Source organism: Leiobunum rupestre, chromosome 1 (assembly GCF_980474605.1).
Source record: "Leiobunum rupestre chromosome 1, qqLeiRupe1.1.hap1, whole genome shotgun sequence".
Taxonomy (NCBI): Eukaryota; Metazoa; Arthropoda; class Arachnida; order Opiliones; family Sclerosomatidae; genus Leiobunum; species Leiobunum rupestre.
The window spans coordinates 40,009,093-40,034,322 of NC_143384.1; the positions used below are offsets into that span (position 1 = coordinate 40,009,093).

At 33.6% G+C, this 25,230-nt stretch overlaps 1 protein-coding gene and 1 long non-coding RNA gene across 2 annotated transcripts; one reads left to right on the plus strand and one right to left on the minus strand.

The window, feature by feature from the left end:
• Positions 1–112: 112 nt before the first annotated feature.
• LOC149962886 (uncharacterized) lies at positions 113–17,537 on the plus strand. The gene is made up of 16 exons (XR_016481640.1): positions 113–205; positions 292–310; positions 800–850; positions 8,320–8,393; positions 8,668–8,701; positions 8,767–8,928; positions 9,027–9,144; positions 11,094–11,562; positions 11,630–11,746; positions 11,823–11,948; positions 12,032–12,073; positions 12,153–12,660; positions 12,727–12,775; positions 12,840–13,043; positions 13,117–13,240; positions 16,331–17,537. It is a non-coding gene; the product is annotated as an uncharacterized LOC149962886 (long non-coding RNA).
• On the minus strand, positions 2,866–7,063 carry LOC149962887 (uncharacterized). Its single transcript, XM_090180233.1, has 5 exons — positions 6,983–7,063; positions 6,373–6,416; positions 5,620–5,709; positions 3,207–3,305; positions 2,866–2,991 (listed from the first exon to the last, which is right to left on the minus strand). Exons 1-5 carry the CDS (start codon positions 7,035–7,037, stop codon positions 2,935–2,937), a joined length of 345 nt encoding a protein of 114 aa, XP_090036359.1. The 5' UTR covers positions 7,038–7,063; the 3' UTR covers positions 2,866–2,934.
• Positions 17,538–25,230: the final 7,693 nt, after the last annotated feature.

Sequence of the window (25,230 nt, forward strand, 5' to 3'; positions counted from 1 at the left end):
AAGACATTTTCTACAACTCAGATGAGGAATATGATGATGAAATTAAGGCCACTCCTTCTACACCAGTGGCAGAACCAATTGGGTCTCCATTGTTATAATTATCAAGTTTAAGTGAAATTGACCGTGACCATGACTTTGACTCATCGTACGATCCAAATGAAAGTACGGAGTTTAGTCAAGAAAGTGAAGCGCCGGAAACTGAAGAGTGAGTATTGATATTTAAAGCCATATATTTAAAGGGAGTATAACCTTTGTCGGTAATTACTGAAAGAAGTCTTTTATTCCCCTCAGGTGTGAAAGAAGAGAAAATGTAGGTGTTTTTTGGAAGAATTAATAGGATTTTTCTACAGATCATTTTCTTTTTATATGCGGTTAAAGTTGATTTTTAACATAAAGCTAAGGTAGCATACACGATGAGACTGTATTTCAAAATATAGCTCGTTTATAACTTAACTATTTACATAATAACTAGTTACAATGGTTTTGTTTAAAAAATAACCGTAAAATCAGTAGGGTTTTGAATTAAAATCAACAAAATTAACCAGGCAACTGGCTGTTCTAATAGGTCATCAACAACCTTATAGTAGAAGTTCTATGGGGAATTACTTCTACTATATAACTGTAGCGCCTCGTGTGTATATTTTAGCACCATACCGAACTAGGAAGGTCATACTCCATTTCAATAGATATATATTAAATATAATTTTTAATTTTTAGAGATGATTTTAAGATAGATGATACACCTCCACGTCAACAAGAAAAATTTATAGTTTTTTCTTCTTGTTTACTCAACCTTTAGCTACGGATGTATTTTTACTACCAACTAATGTTTCATCCTATTATCGAAAAGGTATTTATAGATAAACTATAAAATAATGCAATATTTTGAGGCTAGAATATCACCCCCCCCCCCCTTATCTTGGCCGAAGTGAGTGAGGGAAACAGGAATAACACCTTAAATAGAATGCTTTCAGTTTGAAACTCATGACGTCACCAATGTTATTCGCCTATTGAGAAAAAGCTGTAACTGTCATGGCGGTCATGGTGAACACTACAGCTGTGACGTCACACGTTTTCAAAAACGTATCAAACGAAAGCGCTCTATACACTGTGGACGGGTAGTGGCATAGGCAAGGAGGGGGGTTCCGTGTACAAAAATCCGACTTTAACTCTACTAAATTTCTCCCCCCTTTAACTTCACACTGATCAACCCCACCCCTTGATGAAATTCTGGCTATGCCACTGGAAGAGGGACTCTTGTTTCTTCCAAGGCATCCACCAGGTCCTTAAAATACCAAAAAGCCCCTACTTTTTTCAAGGTCCCTAAGCCACCAAAAAATCGGGGTTTAGTCCCTAGATCAACCTATTTCTAGTAAATTTGGTGACAAGTGGTACCATTGGCCTAATTATATTGAACCAGAATTGTTCCGATTCAAATTAAAAAAAATTAAAACTAAGTCATTTTTGTGATAAAACTTTTTTTTAAATGAAAACTAAGTCAGTTTTAAAAATTTTCTACTTTTAGAGATTTAAATAAATCTCATCTTTTACTATTTCACCCTATTTCTAGCCAGAAAAATTCACAATTTTCCTAAGAGTATTGTCCAAACAATACTGAAGTTTCTTCTTATCTCATATTTGGTTAAATGACACCATTGAAACGTTTAAATTGACACCATTGAAACGTTTAAATTGACACCATTGAAAGGTTTAAAGTGACACCATTGAAAGGTTTAAAGTGACACCATTGAAAGGTTTAAAGTGACACCTTTGAAAGGTTTAAAGTGACACCATTGAAAGGTTTAAAGTGACACCTTTGAAAGGTTTAAAGTGACACCATTGAAAGGTTTAAAGTGACACCATTGAAAGGTTTAAAGTGACACCATTGAAAGGTTTAAGTGACACCATTGAAACGTTTAAATTGACATCATTGAAACTTTTAAAGTGACACCATTGAAACGTTTAAATTGACACCATTGAAACTTAGCCTCATTTAATATTTTTTTGAAAATGGAACAACGAAACTAAACGATACCTGTGTTCAAACTTCTAGAGCACTCTGCTTAACCTCGTTAATGACGAACAACGACTAACGTAATCTAAGTGCCGTCTGTAACTATGGCAACTCGGCAGTCTCGCGCGCTTCAAGATAAATATATATAAGTTTTCTTAAGCATCTTCGGTCCGTCAAGTGTCTCAGTCAGTAGGGTGCATCGGGTATTCAAATTGAGAAAATGGCTCTGATTTTAAAGCGATTCAGATTTCACCGAAATTAATTGAGGTCTTGTTCAACTAATAATCACCTCGACTAATATCCAATCCACCAAAAAATTCCCAAGGCAGCTACAGACTTTTAATGCCATTAATTCTGGAGCGTAAGAGGGTGGAAGCTAGGAGCAACAAACACAAGGAGAACGCAGCTAGCCTTAAAAGACGATAACGCAGTGTTGTGTACAAATTTCATTGGACGAGCCTTTACGCTGAACGTTTTACGGGCAGGGGGGAGATAATTTCCAATTTTTCCCCTTACGACGGCCGCAGGCGCTAAAGCGCGTCTAACCAATGAAAAATGTACGCAAGAAAATGCAGGACTTTTAACGGGTTGCGTTGTCCTTGTGTGGGGTGCTGTGTTTGTTGCTCCTAGATGAAAACCAGCCCTTCATGCCTCGCGAGCTGCCAGCTACCTACAATCAATATTGAAATATCATAAAAATTTGGTACAACATGTCTTTCTGAACGTGAATATTGACAATGAAATCGGGGCTTGTTAAATCTATTGGCGAGATAAGCGTCTGATTGGGCCATCCAAATTATTTTTAGCTTATCCTTAAACATAAATTAAAAAAAAAACACTTTTATCAATGCTGTATTTTCAATTTATTATTTTCAAAATTGGTTCATTCTCTGTGTACTTTTGAAATTAAAGGATTTAAGTTAACCAGACATGTTCGGCATACATAACCCATATTGGCATTTTCCCTCCTTAGGAATCTGTAACGATACAAATAAATAAGATTTAAACTTTTTTTGATAAATAGTTAATGAATTTACAACGCTTTACGAAACATGAAAATGAGCCGAACTCAAAAGAGATCGAATAATATATCCCCTATTAATTCATGTTTGAATCGAGCTCTCATTGAGTACATTTTCCGTTGAGTTATTTTCTCCAAATGTAATATAATAAATATCAAAAAGAGACTTACCATTTTAGTGAATTGAGACTGAGATTCACAAGCTGTGCCATCTTTATCGTTAACTTGCATTTGCATGTTTTCCGCCACACATGTGCATTTGCATGATTCCTGAAACATTTACGTAAAAGCCTTTGATCAAGAATGTATTTACTTGGGCAGACTGATTATTTTGAGATGATTCTCATTGTTTCTTCAAATATAATCAGCTATAGTGTGATCCACCAATCAGTATCTCAGTAGTTACAAAATTTTCTAAATACCAAAGTATTTGAAACAGACGCGTATGATATTGTTCCCGCCCTTTTCTTGATGGGGAAAACAAGAGCATTGTGCTTGAGAATCTTCTCAACATATTAATTATCCCTTAGTATAAATTAATACATTCTGGCTTAGGTGTAAAAATTAATGATTGCTTTATCATTAAATGGGTCATATATCACCAACTTATGTGATGAAATCGGAATAATAATCGACGAGGTTAATACCCAAAGCACCACCCTAGGCCCAAGTCATCTACCAACTTTTAATGCCTTTAATTCAGGGTGCCGGGTTACAATGCTTAGGAGGGTGGTGGCAAGCTTACTATTGCCTTTAACCTTATGAAAGGGGGAAAACCGCTTCAACTAGAACTCTACGCAATTTGGGATCAAACCCGGCTCCTCTTGCTGCGAGGCGAAAGTGCTAACCACTCCGCCACCCCTCATTACGTCAGTTAACGTAGTACAGCGATTGGGTGCGTTGTTATTTAATCTAAGCCTCACTTGTCAATTAATTTCCATTAGGTTCATTCCGATATTGCATAGGAGCAATTTAGCAAAAGTATGTTAAATTATTGGTGGTGTTATTGAAATATAGAAAGCGAGTTTCAATAACCGCACAGCCATCTATCAACTTTAAATATTACTATTAGGATGTTACCTTTCACAACAAAAGGGAACCTAAGTTGACGTCATAGGTCATAGAGTTTACGTTAATGCGTGAAGTCAAAATACCATCCTAATAATAATAATAATAATAATAATATTTTTATTTTATGTAGAAAAAAAAAATACAACACAGATCTTGGGATAGGCCAAGTCGAAAAGCGACTCTTAGGCCTTCAGCGATAAGTTAACAGTAAACTTTACGATATTGAATTGCAATAAACAAACAACAGACAACAACAAAAAAGGCTATAGATACAGATTAAAGATAAACATATTGATATTAATTGTAAAAAAAGTTACAGATAAAATTCCTCGCTAACTTTTTAAAAATAACTAAGCCAATATTTGGGGGAGGACTAATTTGGTTAAATAAAATAATTGTTTTATAAAAAATTGAATTAAGTTTAAGAGATGTTCGGACAAATTCCAACTTCAACATTTGAGCCATTCTTAGATTATGACGGCGGGAAGGTATATTAAAAGTAAATGGGTTATATAAACTAGAATTGAGACATTTGAATACCAATATCAGACCGAAGTAGTCGTATATTTGATATATTGTGAGAATGTTTAGGGAAGAAAATATTTACGCGGTATGCGCTAAATAGGGCTTATTGTCGATAATTCGAACAGCGCCTTCATGGTCTGCTTTTTCGCTTCACATTATTACAACTCACTAATTTCTTATGACATTTCAATACCATTTTTTTATGTAATAATAGGTTCAAATAGATTATAATAAAGATAAAACTGCATTGAATAATTTACGATTATTATTTCCAAATCAAATTGTAACGCAATTATTTATATAGCATTATAGCCCATTATCTGTTCAATAAACATAACGGAAAACATTAAGTTAAAAAACGACATTATATGTTCAACGATAATTTTTTGAAATCCAATTGGCAATTATAATGAAATTATTTAGAAAAACAATTATCTGTTCTCTAAACATAACGGTAAATATTGTTTTAAAAACGTAATATCTTTAACGATTATTTTTTTCAATAAATTTTTTATGAAATTATTTATTAATACAATTATGTTTTCCCTAAACGAAACGGTTAAATTTAAGATAAGAAAAACCATAATTTCTTTATCAATTATTTTTTTCTAATCAAATTGCAATGATATTATTTATAAAAAAATAACCATTCCCTAAGCAGGACGGTAAAAATGCGGTTAAAACTAAGATAATTTTCGGTTAGCCACAAATAACTGTGTATATAACGGATAACGATTGGTTAATGCCGATTTCCGAGCCCTAGATTTGAACGAGTCTGATATTAGTTAGTTGTTTTTAAATGTCACACTATCGTGGTGGTACTTGTTTAGAATTACTACATTTTGTATTAAGGTACCTTTACACAAAGTGCATATCTTTTTTCTTAAAACGTTTATACTAAGAGGGACAAAATCTATGTCTCGTTGGTGTCCGTTTCCTTGAATGACGGACCTTTCCCAAATAATCTTTCTTTAATTCTGTTACTCACCTTTGTAATCTTGGTTGGCGTTTTTCCCAATTTTTCGGAGCACTGCTTGACATATTCCGTCTCAGCACATTCTCCCCCACTCAGGCATGTCTAAAGGTATTTTATTTTGAAATTATTATTTAATTTTGCGTAATCAAAATAATGTATATGAAAATTATTAGATTTAAGTATTTGTAACTAAGCCTTGGACACATATACCGCCCGATCTTGAACACGGCCCTAAATAAAGGCGTTGGTTTAACCAGGTTTAACATAAACTAGAGTATATTTGCAATAGAAATTTTAAAACCGTGTGGTAGCGTCTGCTAGCAGGTGATTTTTTGATTATTTAGACTGGTTCGTATTTTAAAAGTACAAAAACGCCAAAACAACGAAAGTCGATGCCAAAATCTCCGCTTGGCTTAACACAATCTTTTGAACGTTATTTCTGACATTGTTTTAAGACCAAACATTATGAAAAGTATCTTGTTCCGCGCATTATTTCTTGCAAGTGAATGGCTGAATCGATGAAATTGAATCGCCTATTTAGACTAATTTTGACAGAGATATTAAGCCCTACTAATTAACGTATAGGGAGAACGAGTATTAATTTTATGGTCAAGCTGTTTTAAATCAAGGACCTAATCTCTCAATTGCGATAACAGCCCGAGAAATGTAAATACGAAGATGATGCAGATAACATTTAAGACAGACTAATTTGTCCACCCAAAGGGACTTCCGTAATATATACATATTTTGTATTGAATAAGATACCTGGGAACTGGTGCACTCTGGCGAACATTTGTTGCTGTCTTGCCCTATAACGGTCAACAAACATTAATATTTCTCACATTTGAACATGTCTGATTGCAAATTGCGTAAACAAAATCTAATAGATTAACATAATAATACCCAAGGTATCACAATATTCCGAAGTCATCTAGCAACATGTATTCATGTGCACTGTAGCAGGTTTCGGGGATTTGGTATTTTAGGTAAATGATATAGGGTACGAGATATGTACAGAAGATAGAAGTATCGAAAGTATCTAGCACTGGGTGTTGGAATTTACTTTTTAACTGATCCGTTAATATTTATAATTTATCTTTTGATAAATATTAATTATTATCATTTATATTCAAAAATTGTAGAAAAATATTTAAGAAATTATAGGGTCTAGATATATAAACATCCACAGATAAAACGTCCAAAAATCTATGGATACTGAAATAATACATTTAAAAATTAAGATATTAGTACTACTCGTATTTAAAAGATTTAGCTATTATCTGAAAATGTATACCTAAAATCGTATCGTTATACGTCAGATATTATATAATTGTATCTATCGCTGAAGAGTGCCAAAGAATTTCCAATGTCTTACCGTATGAGACAGCCAGGATTGAAATGGCAATTACTGCCGAGAAAAAGTTCTTCATCGTTTTGCTTTGCTTTACAAGTATTGAATCGCTGTGGTTTAGTGTTGCTTACTGTCCATGGCTACTCTATAAATACCTGAACGTACACAATCGGTCTATTAATTTTCAAATGTGTATTCAATACTATTCGGAATGGAAATATGTCATCCCGAATGGACAGCGCACTTGTGAACATCGTTACTGTCGGCCGTAATTAATTGAAGTACCCTTGGCCCTCGAAATTTCCAATGATTAGACTGCGCTTTGGTAGATTCCGTTTAAGCCGCAACCAATGAAGTCGACCCATTAAAATAGAGAAATATTAACTCTATATGAAACACTTGAGCTGGGGTACATTAAGGGGTCTATTCCAGTTACCAAAGTGAGCTCTGTTAGTTTCTTAAGAGTGATAGAACGAAATACGATACAAGGAAAAAAGTATAATCTTTTTCGAACCATCACCTGGTGTAAATTATAAATAAGTTTTCCCGAATAGCACATTTATTGTAAAATACACTTATTCGATGCAAAGAAAGGAGGGTTCAGACATTAAAAATTTTAAAGGTTAATTAGTTTGGTAAGGAAATTTATCCAGCTAATCGGCTGCGAATTAAGCAGTGTCAACAGTAAACCTCGGTACACCTTTTGAAGGACCAACATGCAACTTTGCTTTGGTAGGTGACTGATTTTTGGCTGACAATTTAAGATGTACAAGTATTTGAAATCCAACCAATGAAATTAAGCTATTAATTAACGTCAATGACGCGGAATTGTTGAAATCGTTGACTCGTCGTCAGCTTACAATCTAGTATTGTGGTTATCGAAATAGCAGACATCAATAATTTTAACGGGCTAAGAATATTTTTTTCAATTTCATGCAGGAAACAATATAGCAGACGAAAATAACAAATACAAATATTCCCTTTGGAAGAAGCCAAATCATTAACCTTCCTCTGAAAAATTGTGCCTTGGGTATTATCATAGCTGATTATATATAAACAATACAAAATTTAACGTATTTTTAAAATAAAATATTTATAATTATTCAAATATTAATACTTATGCGTAATGTTAAATTTTCCTTCCAAGAGATGGTGCTCTAGACCTATAATGAAAATGGAGCCCGAAATGGGGTGGGGCGTAGGTATAACAGTATATCACTGTAGCTATATGCTGAAGTCTAAGATATTAAAGATGTTTTGGCGCAAAAAATGAATTAGTTGTAAGTAAACCTAAAATAAAATGTTGTTTTAAAACTGTTCCTACAACGCCAATGCAATAAGATCAGATGTCTTTTTAACAGGATACAAAACAACTGACTTCGCTTTGGACTGCCTATGTTTACCCCATTCTATTTCAAATAGAAAATTTACAAAAGTGAGTGTGTTTCATTTGGGATGTAAGGCCGTATTGTTTTCGTAATAATCGGTATTTTATCATGTCATCCTTTCAGTAAACAAGTATTTTTATCTTAATTTGACGTTTTCGATAAAATTACTCTCGACAATACCTGGTTAATCGCAAGCTGTACTTTCAATATTATTTTTAATATTTAATATTAATTATCGTCTTTATCCACAAACGTATGAACGTTTTGAATTTAGCAAACAATTTTTTTATTTAATTTGCAACAAATTTTTATTGACCATAGGGAACAAACAGTGACGATAATAAATGTATGCGCCGTGAGTTGCTACTTCGAAATGAAAACCACCAAAGCTGTACCAAGAATATATTTATCTCAACATAGGGAGACGATCCACGGCCATCTATGATGGTTTGAATTTTTTTGGTGGGAGCGAACTTTCTATTAGAGCGTCAAAAAGTTGACGTCATCACGGAAAGGCAAGAGCCCTCTGGCGAAACGCTGTCAAAGGCTACTTAAGACGCGAGAGCGAGCGGACATTAAATGGTAGTTAAATTTTAGCCTGTGTCGAGGAAAGCTCTAAGTAAAATTGACAAGGGCAATACTTACTTAATAATCTTATTGACTTTTGACTGCATTTATAGGAAGAATGCCAATGCGACTATCAGCGAAAACGGAGGACTTTGCCATATTTATCACAACCATGAACATGGACACGACCATGCCCGTCATGACGGCTGTGAAGAACATGACATTCGAAGGGTACGTTTCTTAAATTTCAACATTAATAGGGCGAGATAATATCATTACTGAATTAAATAGGGGCTAAATGATCAACCACCCATCATAAAATAAACAATAACGGCCAAAAATTAGTAGCTATCAAATAAGAAATCATGTGAGAAATATACTCAATTAAAATAATAAACTCATACGAATTAGAAAAAAAAATTGAAAGTTAAAGCGACCAAGTAAGCAAGGACTTTATTCATAAGGAACGTAACAATATATTCATAATAACAAACTATTTAAAAAATACGGAAATTAATGCTACAGAAAACAGCGTTTGAAAGGTTAGGTGGGTTTAAGTTCATTAAACATGAAAAAATCCAACTTACTGATGAAAATTTAATCGGAAAATTAATCAAACATACACTGGAGGAAGATTAAATTTACAGACCACCGGTTCAATCCTGGACGGGCCCCCAAAATGTAACCTTTTTAAAAACATTATGCGTTGTCTAGAGGCATTTAGATAATTAGTATGTGATTAGCGTATTCAAAAGTGTTACATTGGAATAAAATGAAATAGTTACATTATATACAACACGTTTTCTTTAATTAAGATATAATATTAAGGTGGCAAAATGATATAGTAAACAAGTAAATATAAATATAATCATATACTACAAGATTCACCTTGTTCGGCTTTCATGAAATAAAAATCTATATTTAGACAATTCACCAAAAGGCCACAACGGTCAGTTTTCCACCGCGCACATAGCGTCCGAGAACTCGCGACAGGATCACTTTTTAAGACATCTTGACGTTCATAACGATTTTCTCAATTCTGCCGAATCTCGCTCCAGCAAGCCGTTTTACCCCAAGGATGGACAAAAGGAGGTCACGTGTCCGGAGTGGGAATTTCCAGCATCTCTGACCCGTGCACCATAGGCAGCAATGTCTGGGAAATGAGTTGTCACGCTTGTAAAACCCAAAGAGAATACCGCAACGATGGTTCTTTAAAATGTTTAAAGAACGTGCATAAATATTTACAAAATATGTTACACTGACTGAAATGGCGAAATGTTTATCATCGTCGTAGGCAGGGTAAAAGATAACCCATTGGTAAAGATCAATCGGGCATAGAACCATTCATCTAGGCTCTGACATATTCGAGGTTAAATTTTATTATGTAATAAAATGTCTTTTAAAACTACATGAATAAATGGGAAAAAGCACTTATAAAATTGCATTCCTCGAAAAGGAATTGGTGGAGCTTTACAACCATACCACTTTGACACTGTATGGAAGGCGCAAGAATGTGGTGCTGATAAGTTTTCAAATAAATAAAGAAGTAAAGATTATTTTCAATAGTCAATGAAACCAACGCGTCACACGATGATATTGCTGTAACTGAATAAATTTACGTATCTCGTTTTTATTTCAGAGGGTCAAAGGTTAGATACTCTCGTTAACCCTTTCCGTTCTCCAGATACAAAATTTAAAAAAATAGTTTAAATGGACGCCATTATTCAAAATGGGGGCGACGAAATCTTCTAAAGAATGTGAACTTCTAGTATATGTTCGTCAACCGACGAAACTTAACAAATCAATTAAATCAGCGTGTCCTAAGATATTTCTTATTCTTTTAAAGATCATGACAAATGTTACAGTGATGTTAATCAATTTGATCCTTGAAGAACATTAGATGGATATCTTGTAGTGTATTGCTGGTGAGGTTTATTCGTAGTAGCGATTTATCCCAAAACATCGAGTGTTTTTGCCAATTTTGGTTTTTCTTTATCATTTAAACCATGAATTTATTCATATTCAACCATGAATATCTCCTATGATACTGGCGCCATAACCTTAAAAAAAAAGCTGAGCTTTTAAACCCAGCCCACAGTGGCGTCACCGGATACATTCGTCTGCCTAAAATATCGCATATATATTTATAGTAAAAGTAATTTATTTTTTCCTCATTTAAGGTTCTGGATCCCGAAATCATTACAGCTGATGTTAACTTTACTTTCAAAAATAATTATTTTGAACGATTATCCCTCACGCCTATACAGGAGACGAAATACAGTATGAGTTTTCAAAAAAAAGACACCTATGTAATATTCGAAGAAAGAATTCTTACTTAATGAGTGTGCTAGAAAATGTAGAAATTGGTGAACGTTGTGCTTCTAGTAAAGAGGATGAGGCACGAGTTATTTCTGATGTGTGAAACGTTGAAAATATTGATGAGGATATGACGGAAGAAACTACGAGTTATGGAACCTATCACTAGAGAGCAAATGTTTTTGACGTTACTCATTTAGCTGTTGGGTATTCTCATTCAAAAAATTATGAATCGAAGGATAACACAGCTCTTGTCAGTACTTCGGACAGCATTAAAAAGAAGGAAGCAAATCGCCAGAAAGTGATGAGAACAATCACACGCCAAAAAACTTGGTATTTCTAATTATTTAACAAATAAGAAATTCGAATAATTATCTGTCACCCTTTTTCATTTTTGAAGTTTCTTACAATATAACCAAGAATGTGCCAGCTCCAATAGAAAGTTCTTTGCTAGTGGAAAAATCACAATCACCTCTGCCTGTGTTTAAAAAAAATGTCTCAACGATTTCCAATAATGGTAAATAATACATATAAACTATGCAGCGATAAGTAATTTAAATTTTTTTATATATGTGCATTGTACCATAAAATAGCGACAGTAGAATCTTCAAGCAACACGTTACCTCTCTTTTCTCATATTTATAATGACACTGACTTAGAACAACATTTAAGCTCATTTCTAACTAAAAATCTCCGAGACAGACAAAGCAGTTCGAATGGTAAGAAAAATATATGTTCCACTGAATTATTTAAAATCGTGTCATTTCAATTAATGTCAATGTAGATGATTTGATCTTGATAGATAAAATTAATTCCGAAAATTACTCTTCCAGTAGTTCAACAAGTAAGTAAAAAAATTTCAGTTAATAGAACACAAATTATTTATAAAGTTTAAATTAATTATTTATTTATTTGATTTTAAGGGGGAAGACTACAGTGGCCATTGTCTACTTTCGCGCTATTTCAAGCTGAACGCTTTTAATTTTGTATTTTAACTTATAAAATTAATATTTAAGTGTAGAACAGCCTGTTGTTTGGTGACTAAAATAATTTTGACAAATTTAAATTTAAAAAAAAGTAAGTTATTACGTTTTAATTTGGATCCCCGGAGCTAAACAAGTTGGGCAAGCGCCCAAACTACCCTTTAGTTAGGACCTTATATCTCGTTAACTATTAATATTAGAATTATCAAAATTATTTTAAGCACTAATAAAAATATAATTAAATTCTGTATTTGTGAAAACAAAAACGTTCAGCTTGAACGATAAAGAGGCTTTTACCGTATTCTTCCCCCTTAATATAATAAATATGTCAACAGCTGGAATAAATATTTTTTCACCAAATACGAACTTAACTTCAACAGCTAAAACAAGTGTCTTCCAATTTGAACAAAGACCCTTCATTTTTTTACGAATTCCAGAGAAACAATTGGTACTCACAAATTTGAAGTTTCATAACTTTTCATATTTTGTTTGCTAATCGTCTATTTATACGCAGTAAACAGAATATCACCTTAACTTTCATTTTCTAATATAAAAAGCTCAAGGTACGTACGGAAATTATATATTTATACATTTTAAGCCACTAATAATAATTTAATATTTTTAAAGGGATGAGTGATGAAATTTTCAAATAAACTGTTCTCTCTATGCTTTGTGATATAAAGTCAAAAATGAGAATGTCAAAAAAATGACGCGGTGGAATGGAATGATCTGGATTCAGTGATTTCATTTTCCATAATATCATTTGAGCAGTTAATGGAACTGGAAGAAAAGCTCAAAGAAGACTACATAAGTAACATAAGAAAAGCTGCAGTACGTCACTGGAATACCGAATACGTTTTTCCATTTAACTCTTAATTAGTTACCAGTATTTTTAATCATCAAGGTGCTGAAACTTTCTTCATTCGCTGGGAAAACGGTAATCAATTCGATGAGAAGAAGTTTAAAGAAATTGATGACTCATGATGTGACCCTTCAATTCAACTGGACTGGAAAAATTGAAGCGAAATGCAAGCGTTTGTTTTTATTTATTTCGGTTAAAAAAGGAATATGTTTATTTGAAAGGAATATATATGTTTGATTATGTAGGTGGGTGGTGCGTTTTTCAGTATATAACAGAAATGAAGCATTAAGAAATATGCAATTTAAGTACCTCCTATACTTCGTAAAATTTTATAGCCACTTCCCATTTTTTTTACATAAATAATGTTTAAATTTATTTTTGACTTAAATGAACCTCGTCTTTAAATCGTCAATTTGAAATTAAATATTTTAATTGTAGTGCTAATAGTGCACTCTTAATTTCTAGAAAACACAGATTTAAAAATCGGTATATTAAGCACTGAATACTGACATTGTGAGTGTAAATCACCTTACGCGTCGTGGTTTTTACCTCTCCGAGGGGACAAAGTCCCCTAGGAGGGATTATACAATCACCGTGTCTGTCTGTGTGTCTGTCTGTCTGTCTGTCTGTGTGTCTGTCTGCCCTGCGAACGCATTTTCCGTGCAAAGGTTAATCATTGCGTACGCAGTTTCTCAAAATCTCTGCGTTCGCAGTTTCTCGAAGGGTTAGCAAAACTACCGTGTGACGGTGAGCGTTAACGGATTCATTTGCGGTTTGGTTTGGATGGGGTTTTTTCGCTCACCGTCGTGACGGTTTGTTGTATTACGTTTTTGTAATGTTTATGCGTAGGTTGTGAATGCTGAGTTCGTGTTATGACGGTTGTGAGTGTTGAGTTTGTTGTGTTTGTGTTTTGATGGTTGTGCATGTTATGTCGGTTGTGGGTGTAGAGATTGTGGTGTGTCTGTGTTATGATGGTTGTAGAGGTTGAGTATGTTGTGTTTGTACGTGTGATTTCTCTCCAGTTTCTACTTAATGACTTTGGGACGCACCGAATGCTGAGTGTTATGCAACCTCTCAACGTCCTATGGCAGGGTTTCCACCAATTGTTCACGGTATTCGTCTTAGTATCAATTTGCGATTTATTGGCGCCAGCCGGGAATCGAACCCGGGTCTGCCTCGTGCAAGAGATTTACTCTAACCACTCAGCCACCAACGTTTGTTAAGTTACCGTGTTTTTCTAAAAAACAGCTTTGTCGAATTTACAAAGTTATAACGTTAGGTACTATAATTTATTTTACATCATTTTAAATATTTATAAATTATATTAATCTTATATTTAATGAAATATTTATAAATTATATTAATCTTATATTTAATGAAATATTTATAAATTATATTAATCTTATATTTAATTAAATATTTATAAATTATATTAATCTTATATTTAATTAAATATTAATAAATTATATTAATCTTATATTTAATTAAATATCTGAGTATTTTAATTTATTTGATTGTGTTCAGGAATTGAACTCCGGTCGCATCGCTACAATGTAGATAGTTTACCGCCAAGCCATTGACTTCCTTTAAGAAAATCAAAGGTAAAGAAACCATTATGATAAGGCGGGTTTTTTTACCTTTTAATAACGCTTAGAAAAAGGATAATTATTCAAAACTCCCGCGGAAACTATATAAAAGTAATAATATAGCGCCACCGTGTGGAGAACTATCAATCAAACCGGGTAAAAAATATAATATCTTCAATTTTTCGAACTTTAGTCAAATCTCGAGGGGTAAAAAAAAACACTAAATAAAGGTATATAAGGCCGTTGCCGTCAATTTAGAAGATATATTCTTTCTTAGTTCTTGGCTGTCAGACGAAATACTACAGGACGGGGTCCTGGTGTCGGTCAAAAGTTATGAGGTAACTTTGCGGTTTTAATTAGTATGTTCGGTCTTCGGTCAAGAAAAGAGTGAAATTGTGTTTCGCGTTTGGAACGTGAGTGAATGGACTTAAGTGTATGAACAGTGCGTGCTTAAGACTGAAAGTGTTAAAGTAATTGTGAACTAACTCAAGTCAGCTGTAAGATAAAATTGATTGTTATTTTTTTTTAATTGGAATCACCTAATTATACCCTTGAAATTGTCAACTCAACCTGTGAGGCTAATTAAGTAGATTGGAAGTAATTAGTAGCGAAGAGCTCGCAGCTGTTAATTAAGACGGAGTTTATAGTAAGGTAGTTTGAATTTAGTTAAAATTACTCAGTATAATTTATAATATTTACTTAAGTGTAAGTGTGTTTTGGTTTATGTTTCAATCACGATGAACTAAGACAAATCTAGTCTTAGACACTTAAGTACCAGTTCTGTACAATTACGTAGAAGGGATATATATTGTTGGGCTATTGATGAAAGTTAAATCAAGAACGTTCCATAGACTGTTCTGAATAAAAATAAACATTTATAATTTTGTATAATTCTGGTTGCCATTTTATTTTCTAATCACTCGCCCACAACATTACAGTTCTGGCAATCCCGAATCAAATAAATTTTCAATATAACGGCGACGGGAAATTATTCTCGTAAATTTATCGCGCGGCCTTAGGGAATATCCTTTTCACAAAATTTCGATAAACTATCGTTTAATTAAAATCAGCCCGATTCCGTTAAATATTGCTGTAACTGAATAAATTTACGTATCTCGTTTTTATTTCAGAGGGTCAAAGGTTAGATACTCTCGTTAACCCTTTCCGTTCTCCAGATACAAAATTTAAAAAAATAGTTTAAATGGACGCCATTATTCAAAATGGGGGCGACGAAATCTTCTAAAGAATGTGAACTTCTAGTATATGTTCGTCAACCGACGAAACTTAACAAATCAATTAAATCAGCGTGTCCTAAGATATTTCTTATTCTTTTAAAGATCATGACAAATGTTACAGTGATGTTAATCAATTTGATCCTTGAAGAACATTAGATGGATATCTTGTAGTGTATTGCTGGTGAGGTTTATTCGTAGTAGCGATTTATCCCAAAACATTGAGTGTTTTTGCCAATTTTGGTTTTTCTTTATCATTTAAACCATGAATTTATTCATATTCAACCATGAATATCTCCTATGATACTGGCGCCATAACCTTAAAAAAAAGCTGAGCTTTTAAACCCAGCCCACAGTGGCGTCACCGGATACAGTCGTCTGCCTAAAATATCGCATATATATTTATAGTAAAAGTAATTTATTTTTTCCTCATTTAAGGTTCTGGATCCCGAAATCATTACAGCTGATGTTAACTTTACTTTCAAAAATAATTATTTTGAACGATTATCCCTCACGCCTATACAGGAGACGAAATACGGTATGAGTTTTCAAATAAAAGACACCAATGTAATTAGCAAAGGGCAGTTTATTCGAAGAAATAATTCTTACTTAAAGAGTGTGCTAGAAAATGTAAAACTTGGTGAACGTTGTGCTTCTAGTAAAGAGGATGAGGCACGAGTTATTTCTGATGTTGGAAACGTTGAAAATATTTATGAGGATATGACGGAAGAAACTACGAGTGATGGAGCCTATCATGAGAGAGCAAATGTTTTTGACGTTACTCATTTAGCTGTTGGGTATTATCATTAAGAAAATTATGAATCGAAGGATAACACAGCTCTTATCAGTACTTCGGACAGTAGTAAAAAGGAGGAAGCAAATCGCCAGAAAGTGATGAGAACAATCACACGTCAAAAAAACTTGGTTTTTCTAATTAAAATTAGATATTTACCCAAAATTAGACATTTACCCAAAATTAGATATTTACCCAAAATTAGATATTTACCCAAAATTAGATATTTACCCAAAATTAGATATTTACCCAAAATTAGATATTTACCCTTAATTAGATATTATCCAAATTTAACCACCTTTATAATTACCCAAAATTAGATATTTGCCCAAATTAAACCACCTTTATATTTACCCAAAATTAGATATTTAAACAAATTTAACCAACTTTGTTTAATTTTTTTAACAATTTCATGAGGGGGGAGGGGACCCTTAGAATCTTGGATTTTCCCATGTTAATTTACATAGAGAAATTTAATATTTTAGTTGTCAAAAACATTTTCGGTTGCCAAGGTAAAATTAAAGGCCATCGCATTTTTTCCCTTTGGGGTTTTTTAAGTTACATGAAGGTCTACTTAATCACTGAATTTAAACAAAATCGATGAGTTTCACCTCGGGTATTCTCCTTGTCAGTGTAAATCTACTTACGCGTATATGTAATGAAAATAAGTTTAAAAAAACCCACGACCATTATTGCGTATGTAAAGTCAAATTTATTTACAATAAAACCGTTTATTTATTGTAAATAAATTGGACTTTAGTTTTTTTAAAACTAATTTTCATTTAAAAATCTGTAGATTTTATCTCTAATATAAAAATATATGCAATTCCCCTAAGTAAATATTTTATCCTTTTAAGTAAGAAAGAATTAAAACCTTAAAATACTCGTTTTATGCTGTATGTTTCAAAGTTCCAATTGTATTCTACTAAAGCAAATACCATCATTTATTTTCGTTAATATGTTTATAAAAATAGTAATAAAGTTCAATACCAATAAAAATAGGTGTTTTTACTTACATACCTGTACTTTCAACTAGGAATTTTTGGCCAGGTATTCAATGCGTAGCAACGGTGGTATATGTCGGACCTATCAATGTTGCGCTGGTAAATGTAACATTGGTTCAACGTCAAAAACAGTCGGGGCGACATTTGTATCTACGTATACACCGACAGATGCATACGTTGGGCATACTATTATAACAAAGGTAAATGAAACGTCGGCCCATCGTATTACCATATGTAACATAATTACTCATAAGTATGCCTCTGTATAACATTTCCATGGAAACAATTCAATGAGACCTTGTTTCCCGCGGAACATACATTAAGCGGACCCAAAAAGGCGAAAATGCTTATAATCCTTGCGCTATTGAAAAGGTTACCATGGAAATGAAATCACGTGATCGCGAGGCACGAACTAAACTTGACATGGGCGATGCAGAAAAGCGCGACGATTTCTCACTAACTTCCGTTTCCCATCAGTAAAGTTGATGACGCGTATTTCGTCACGGAATTGTAAGTGACGTAATTTACGTCATATCCCGTGAACAAGGTTTCATTAACGAAAATGCTTTTATGGCATACTTATTACCCAACAGTCGGCAATGGGCTGGCCCGAACATTTAAAATTCTACCCGGCCGATCGACTTATATTGCCGAATGTCTGCGGCTGTGACATTTAACCTGGTCGACCCAACAGTACGCCGCCAATCGGGCCAACCTTTATTTAAGGCCATTGGCCCGACGATTTTGCGTATACTGGGGACCCCAATGCGGTATTCTTGGGCGGCTTATGTCTGGTCCACATGTTATAAAATACAGGTCTGTATTCCGCTGTTTGAAAATCGCGTGCAAAGCTAGAGCTTGTAAGCGGGTGACGGTCAGTCATTCGAATAAGCTTTCTACGTACTTATCTCATTTCTCGCTTTTAAAATTTCCCATAATAACATGGAAGAAAGTAACATGGCGTGTAATACATACAGCCATAAGGATTGGCATCTTAATAGGAATAATATAAGACTCAAATAAGTAGCGCCACCTGCCCGCCAGCAAACTGTACTACAAAAGTAAATAATACTATTATTTTTACCTATGTCCTTTGCCGTAGAGCTCCCTCTTATTACTTTCGACATTTTCGGCGCCGCTTAGTGGCTTGTTGTGGAGGAATACCACAAAAGTGTTGCGGTCTTCCGTAAAAAAAGGTGATAGAGGTTATTGGCCCTTTAAATATTTTCCATGCAGTTACAAGTTTCAAGGCTCTAATTAAAAATGTTTTAAAATACTGTATACAGATTTCCGTGTGAGAAATACGTATAGCGTTAGCGAAAATATTTTAAAGCTAGGAGCAACAAACACAAGGAGAACGCAGCTAGCCTTTAAACACGCTAACGAAGGGTTGTGTACGAATTTCATTGGACGAGCGTCACGAGCCTTTACGCTGAACGTTTTACGGGCGGGGGTGGAAGACAATTTCCGAATTTTCCCCTTCCGACGGCAGCAGGCGCTAAAGCGTCTAGCCAATGAAAAATGTACACAAGAAAATCCACGACTTTTGACGGGTTGCGTTCTCCTTGTGTGGGGTGTTGTGTTTGTTGCTCCTAGTTTAAAGCAAGTGGCGGCTCGACGTGAAGTAGCTCTTTTTTCAATAGGCGGTACTTATAGGTACTCCTCGCGTTGATTGGATCGTTTGTAAATTGGTAAAAAAAATAAATCACAGCCATAATAAACCATATTTTTACCTGTTATATATAATTTAGGTTAAATCCCACTAAATAGATTATAATTGTCTAACTATAATACTCTACAATGGCTCTGTGACGCCGTTATCATTTGACTATTTTAAATTTTAGCTTCCTTTGACATAAATAGATGGCAACACGCTCTCCAGTAAAGTCGCGTTTTTCGAAGAATCGGATAGATTCGTGGCCATCTTTAATAACAGGGGCCTTTTCATAATACAGGTGGCAATGATAGAGCCGCCACTTGCTTTAAAACATTGATGAAATACAACAAAATGTTTTAAAGCAAGTGTCAGCTACTCGACGTCAGGTAGCTTTTTTCAACAGATGTCGCTAGCGTCGAAATAAAAGCAACATAGTTAAAGTGTTGGTTGCACGAAAAATCGAAAACGAATGAATGCGGGCTTGTTTTGAAGCCCAGGACGTTCTCTTTCCAAAAATGTCATTGTCGAAACAAATTTCCAAGCCTAAGTGTATTAACTTTGAGTCCGAAACTGACCTTTTTCGCTCCTCAAAATCCTGAAATTTTTATTAGACTTAATTCAAAACTTTTGTTCTGTGGAGTTATTGTTCTCCGAAGGGATACAGATGTTAGAACATTGCTAAAGCTACCATACAATTCAACTTTAAAGACTTATATGGGCAAGATAGATGGAGAGAGTGGAATAACAGATCTAATTAAAGCAAGGTTAACTCTTGAAGCGGAAAAATTAAACCATCACGAGGAAGTGGTATCAATCGCAATTGATGAGATGTCGTTGAATAGCCAACTTATATATATATATATATATATATATATATATATATATATATATATATATATATATAAAAGATACGACCCAGTTTTTGGATGAAAAATTGGCAAGACACAATCCTGAAATTGTAGAAGAGTTCCAAAATTCACCAACACACCGAAATATTGGCTAGAAATATTGTAAATCAGTTAGTTCCCCCTCTTTTGGACAATTTGATGCACAACATCTCTAAATAATTTGAAAAGGTTAAACAAATCGAATACAAACCAATTAGACGAAAAGTCTTGAAACTTTAAATATATTATATATTAGGTGAAATTTAATATATTACATAAGGAGATTTAGTATTTAACCCAACAAGGAGATTTAGTATTTAACCCAAGAAGAAGATTTAGTATTTAACCTAACAAGGAGATTTAGTATTTAACCCAACAAGGAGATTTAGTATTTAACCCAACAAGGAGATTTAGTATTTAACCCAACAAGGAGATTTAGTATTTAACCTAACAAGGAGATTTAGTATTTAACCCAACAAGGAGATTTAGTATTTAACCCACAAGGAGATTTAGTATTTAACCCAACAAGGAGATTTAGTATTTAACCCAACAAGGAGATTTAGTATTTAACCCAACAAGGAGATTTAATATATAACATAACTAGGTGATTTAATATATAACATAACTAGGAGATTTAATGTAATATAAAAGTTATTAAATTTTATTTTAAAGTTTAAATTGTTTGGTTATTAATGAAACTTACTTGAAATCATATAAGAAAATCGGCAATGACGTAAATCGGTAAAGTTACGAAAAAGATTCGGAAAAGCGATCCACTTTACAAAATATTTTCCCATAGGAAAGCATTAGGAAGGTACTCCCGTATTTTGGCGCCCCAAGCGGAATATTTTCGCGTAAAACGTGAATTTCTCATACGCTCGTTAACATATGAGTCGTTTCAAGCTGGCGGGCCTTCTTGTGCGAGTACAGCGAGTACAGATCTAAGTTGGCCGTGCTAAAATAGAAGGAACTGAAGTGGAGGGATTTTGTTTACTTGTAGAAGTTTTCAAACCAGAAGTTTTTAATCATAATATTAGGCTTATTATCGAAATAAAAAATATTTTTTTTACGCACGCGCTAAGCGGCGCGCGCGACCCGACGTTTAACAAAAAATTTACGAGAAGCCTTCGGTTTCATATCGTTTTTATACTACGTAGGCTTGTGTATGCCTATTTCAATTACTACTGCTTAGGGCTTTTTCCTGGGTGTTAAATCAACCCGCTTTTAATCCCAGATGTAAAGAAATGTATTACAGACAATTAGTATTTTCTGACGTCATGGGTGCCGAGAAATCTGGAAATTATCCGAAAAACTCGATTTCCACTATTTCGACTTCTTTTTATAATAATTCAAAGACCACTTAACCGATTTTGATGAAATTTTATGTACTTGCTATAAAATGTTTGCTCTTTCTAAATCCGAGTTCCCACTTGACGAATTTTCGAGACTTTCGCGACGAATTTAATTTTCGTCGTAGCTTTGAGCTTCACTAAATTTCACTCGCACGTGTCAATTCGCTTCGCAAAAACTGCATTTTTTGCTAAGTGGGAACTAGCCTTAATGAATCATTAATTAGCCATAGCTAAAATTTCGTGCAACCAACACTTTAAGATACGTTTTGACCCAAAATATAATACTCTACAAAGGCTCTCTGACGACGGTGTCATTTGGCTATTTTGAATTTTAATTTCCTTTGCTATTAATAGATGGCACCACGTTCCCCAGTAAAGTCGCTTTCCTTTCGAAGAATCGGAAGGATTCATGGCCATCTCATAATGCAGGTGGAAATGATAGAGTCGACAGTTGCTTTAAAGTTTTTTTAAATTATTCCAAATAAATATTTCTTTAATTATAAAACCTTTTCAATATCTATGCATTGGTAGATCCCAACTTAATTCTCTCTTTGAACTGCTTTGATAAAAGCAATGTTATTTTAATTATCTAAGAATGCGTTGGAAGTTACATTCCTTTTAACTAAATTAACCAGAAATTAACGAAATTTTACCTTTTATAGATTTTTCGAGTAAAATTGTCTGTAGCAAATTGAAACACCCTCTTGAATCCCCGTAGAAGCAAATCGGATCCTTTTCCCAGATTAAAGTTCATTTAGTTCAATTAGTGTAAGCCGACACTTGAATACGACTTTTACCATACCTGTATCCCTTATTTATATATTACTCTCGAAAACAGGAGGAAGTTTCTCCCACTTCCAATTTTGTAGAACAAATTAAAGTTCGCGATATCATGTGTCACGTATAGAAATTCCTGCTAATTGAAACCAACCCTGAAATAAGTAAAACTAAAACTTTCCTCGAGACAGCTAGGAAACAATCCGCTAATATAGCTTCAGCCATAAGCTCTGTAAAATTTATTGATTATCTGACCGAATTAGGCGTTCAAATCCATCATGTCGTGCAGAATCGTTTGTGCCGTAATTCTGGCTATTTCACATATCACAGTTATGGTTTTTCTTTGGATCTACACGTCAAAACTGGAAAAGAAGCCGACGTGGGTGATAGTGAATCGCGCTTTGGAGTTGTTCGATTTCGCAGAATTGTTGGCGTTGGGTTACGCAATACGTTTGTGCAATGATGGACAAGATCCGAGGAGGAAGTCACCGAAAAAGTGCTGGTCTTACCTGAGTATCGCTGTAACGGCAATAGGATTGGTCATGTCAACGGTCGGACTTTCCTTCGCTGTCTTCAAATTTGAGTTCAGTCCCTACGAGGCCGAGTTCTCGATCATGTACGGTCTCGATCTTTTGTTCGTTTTGTCCATTTTCGTTATTATGTCTTGTCACTTAAGTGACGCGTCTAGAGGAAATTCTTTCGTATAGAATGTCACAGAGATTTTCAAACAAATTTCTTAGTATGTGATTTTTTTTGGGCTCGTGACGTTAAAAACAGATCTTAATATTTTTGTACCCGATTTCTAAGCCTCGAAATGTTTATATTTTAAACCCATTAAAAGAATTATATTTTTCATTTGAGAATATTAAACCATATGTATTTTTTTTAAATGTCGAAGAGTTTTATTTCGCATATAATTAGGGATAATGTTAAGATAATTTTGACGTTGCTAAGTAGAGCGGGTTTGGATTTTTGCGAGGTAGGGTGCACAAAGCATATGCATGGCCATGACTCTGTATGCATTTGGTATTCAAACCGTCCTATCAATTCCGATTTATATTACGTAGATTTGCTAAACAACTTTTAAGTTTTATGTAGTAAAAGTAATATCTCCCAAGAGCATTAAATTTAAAATTATACCTCCCAAAAGCATTTTTTACTAATATACCTCCGAAGAGAATTCCATTAAAAATGATATGTCTCAAAAGCTGTCCGAAAATGATAAATCCCAAAAGCATAACATTTAAAAATATCTCCAAGAGGATTTTATTTAAAAATATCTCCAAGAGCATTTTATTTAAAAATATATGTAACAAGAGCATTTTATTTAAAAATATATACGTTATAAAAGAACATTTTATTTAAAAATTTATGTTATAAAAGAACATTTTATTTAAAAATATATGTAACAAGAGCATTTATTTTAAAATTATATCTCCCAAGATCATTTTATTTACTATTATACCTCTCCCAAGAGCATTCCGTTTAAATTTGTATTCTCAAATTAATTTCATTGAAAACTATACCTAAAAAGTATTTAATTTAAAATTAAATCGCCCAAAAGCATATCATTTAAAATAATCTCTCCCAAGAGCATTTTATATACTGCTATATATCCCAGGAGCATTCCGTTTAAAATTGTATTCCCCAAAAACATTTCATTTCAAATAGTACCTCACAAGAGCATGGTTTTTACTATTATTTTTCCTAAAAGCATTCATTTAAATATGATATCTCCCAAAAGCATTCATTTAAAAATTATATCTCCCAAGCGCAATTAATTAAAAATTATGTATCCCTAGAGCATTTTATTAACTATTGTCTCACAAAAGCATTACATTTAAAAGTACACCTGTGAAGCTTTTCTCCCTAGGTTTCATTTAGAAACAACCAAAGAGTGCTACCTAGATATCCCAAAGGGTTATTAATAAAGGCCCGTACTAATGTACTAGATAAATCCACAACTCACTATCAGTATAATAAAGGTAGTCTCGTTGAGGAAGAGTCGTGGCAGACATCGCTTAGGATTATCAGTACCCAACCATGCAAGAGCAGCATGCTCCGAAATAGAAGTCAGCCCATAGCTTGAGACTCGGACCACTATATATCTGACTGTTCTCACAAGTCTCACTATCCTTTAGTATAAAAACACTATATAATTTTCCCTACTATATTTCCAACCGCTAGACCAAAAGGAAGACTACAAATGCTTCCATGGTACATTTCCTCCTACCATGATGTATGCCACACACCTTCCAAGAGCAGGTTATAATTAAAATTATATATAACAAGAGTATTTAATTTAAAATTATGTATAACAACAGCATTTAATTTAAAATTATATATAACACGAGCATTTAATTTCAAATTATATATAACAAAAGTATTTAATTTCAAATTATATATATCAAGAGCATTTTATTTAAAATTGTATATAACAAGAGTATTTAATTTTAAATTCTATATAACAAGAGCATTTTATTTAAAATTATATATAACAAGAGCATTTAATTTAAAATTATATATCCCAAAGCATTTCATTTAATATTAAACCTCCCAAGAGCATTTCATTTACTATTATATATTCCAAGAGAATTCATTTACTTTTATATATTAATAGAGAATTTCATTTAAAATTATACCGGGTGTCCACAAAATAATGAACCAGGGCGAATATCTCAAAATCTGTTTTAGGTACGATTTGGAAATTTTCAAGTCGTTTTCAAGATGTAGGAGGAAACCTACTGCTAAAATGTCGATGACCTTGAACCATGTCTTCAAGGTCATCCAAAAACTAACTCGATAACCGAAAGTGTTAGAAAGATGGTTCCATAAAGAAAAGTGTCACCTGGTGAGAGCTTCGAGAAC

Coding starts and splice junctions, on each gene's coding strand:
- LOC149962887 (XM_090180233.1), bottom strand. CDS start 7,037: ATGAAGAACTTTTTCTCGGCAGTAATTGCCATTTCAATCCTGGCTGTC. Junction 6,417..6,982: donor AATCCTGGCTGTCTCATACG/GTAAGACATTGG, acceptor TGACCGTTATAG/GGCAAGACAGCAACAAATGT. Junction 3,306..5,619: donor CGCCAACCAAGATTACAAAG/GTGAGTAACAGA, acceptor TAAATGTTTCAG/GAATCATGCAAATGCACATG.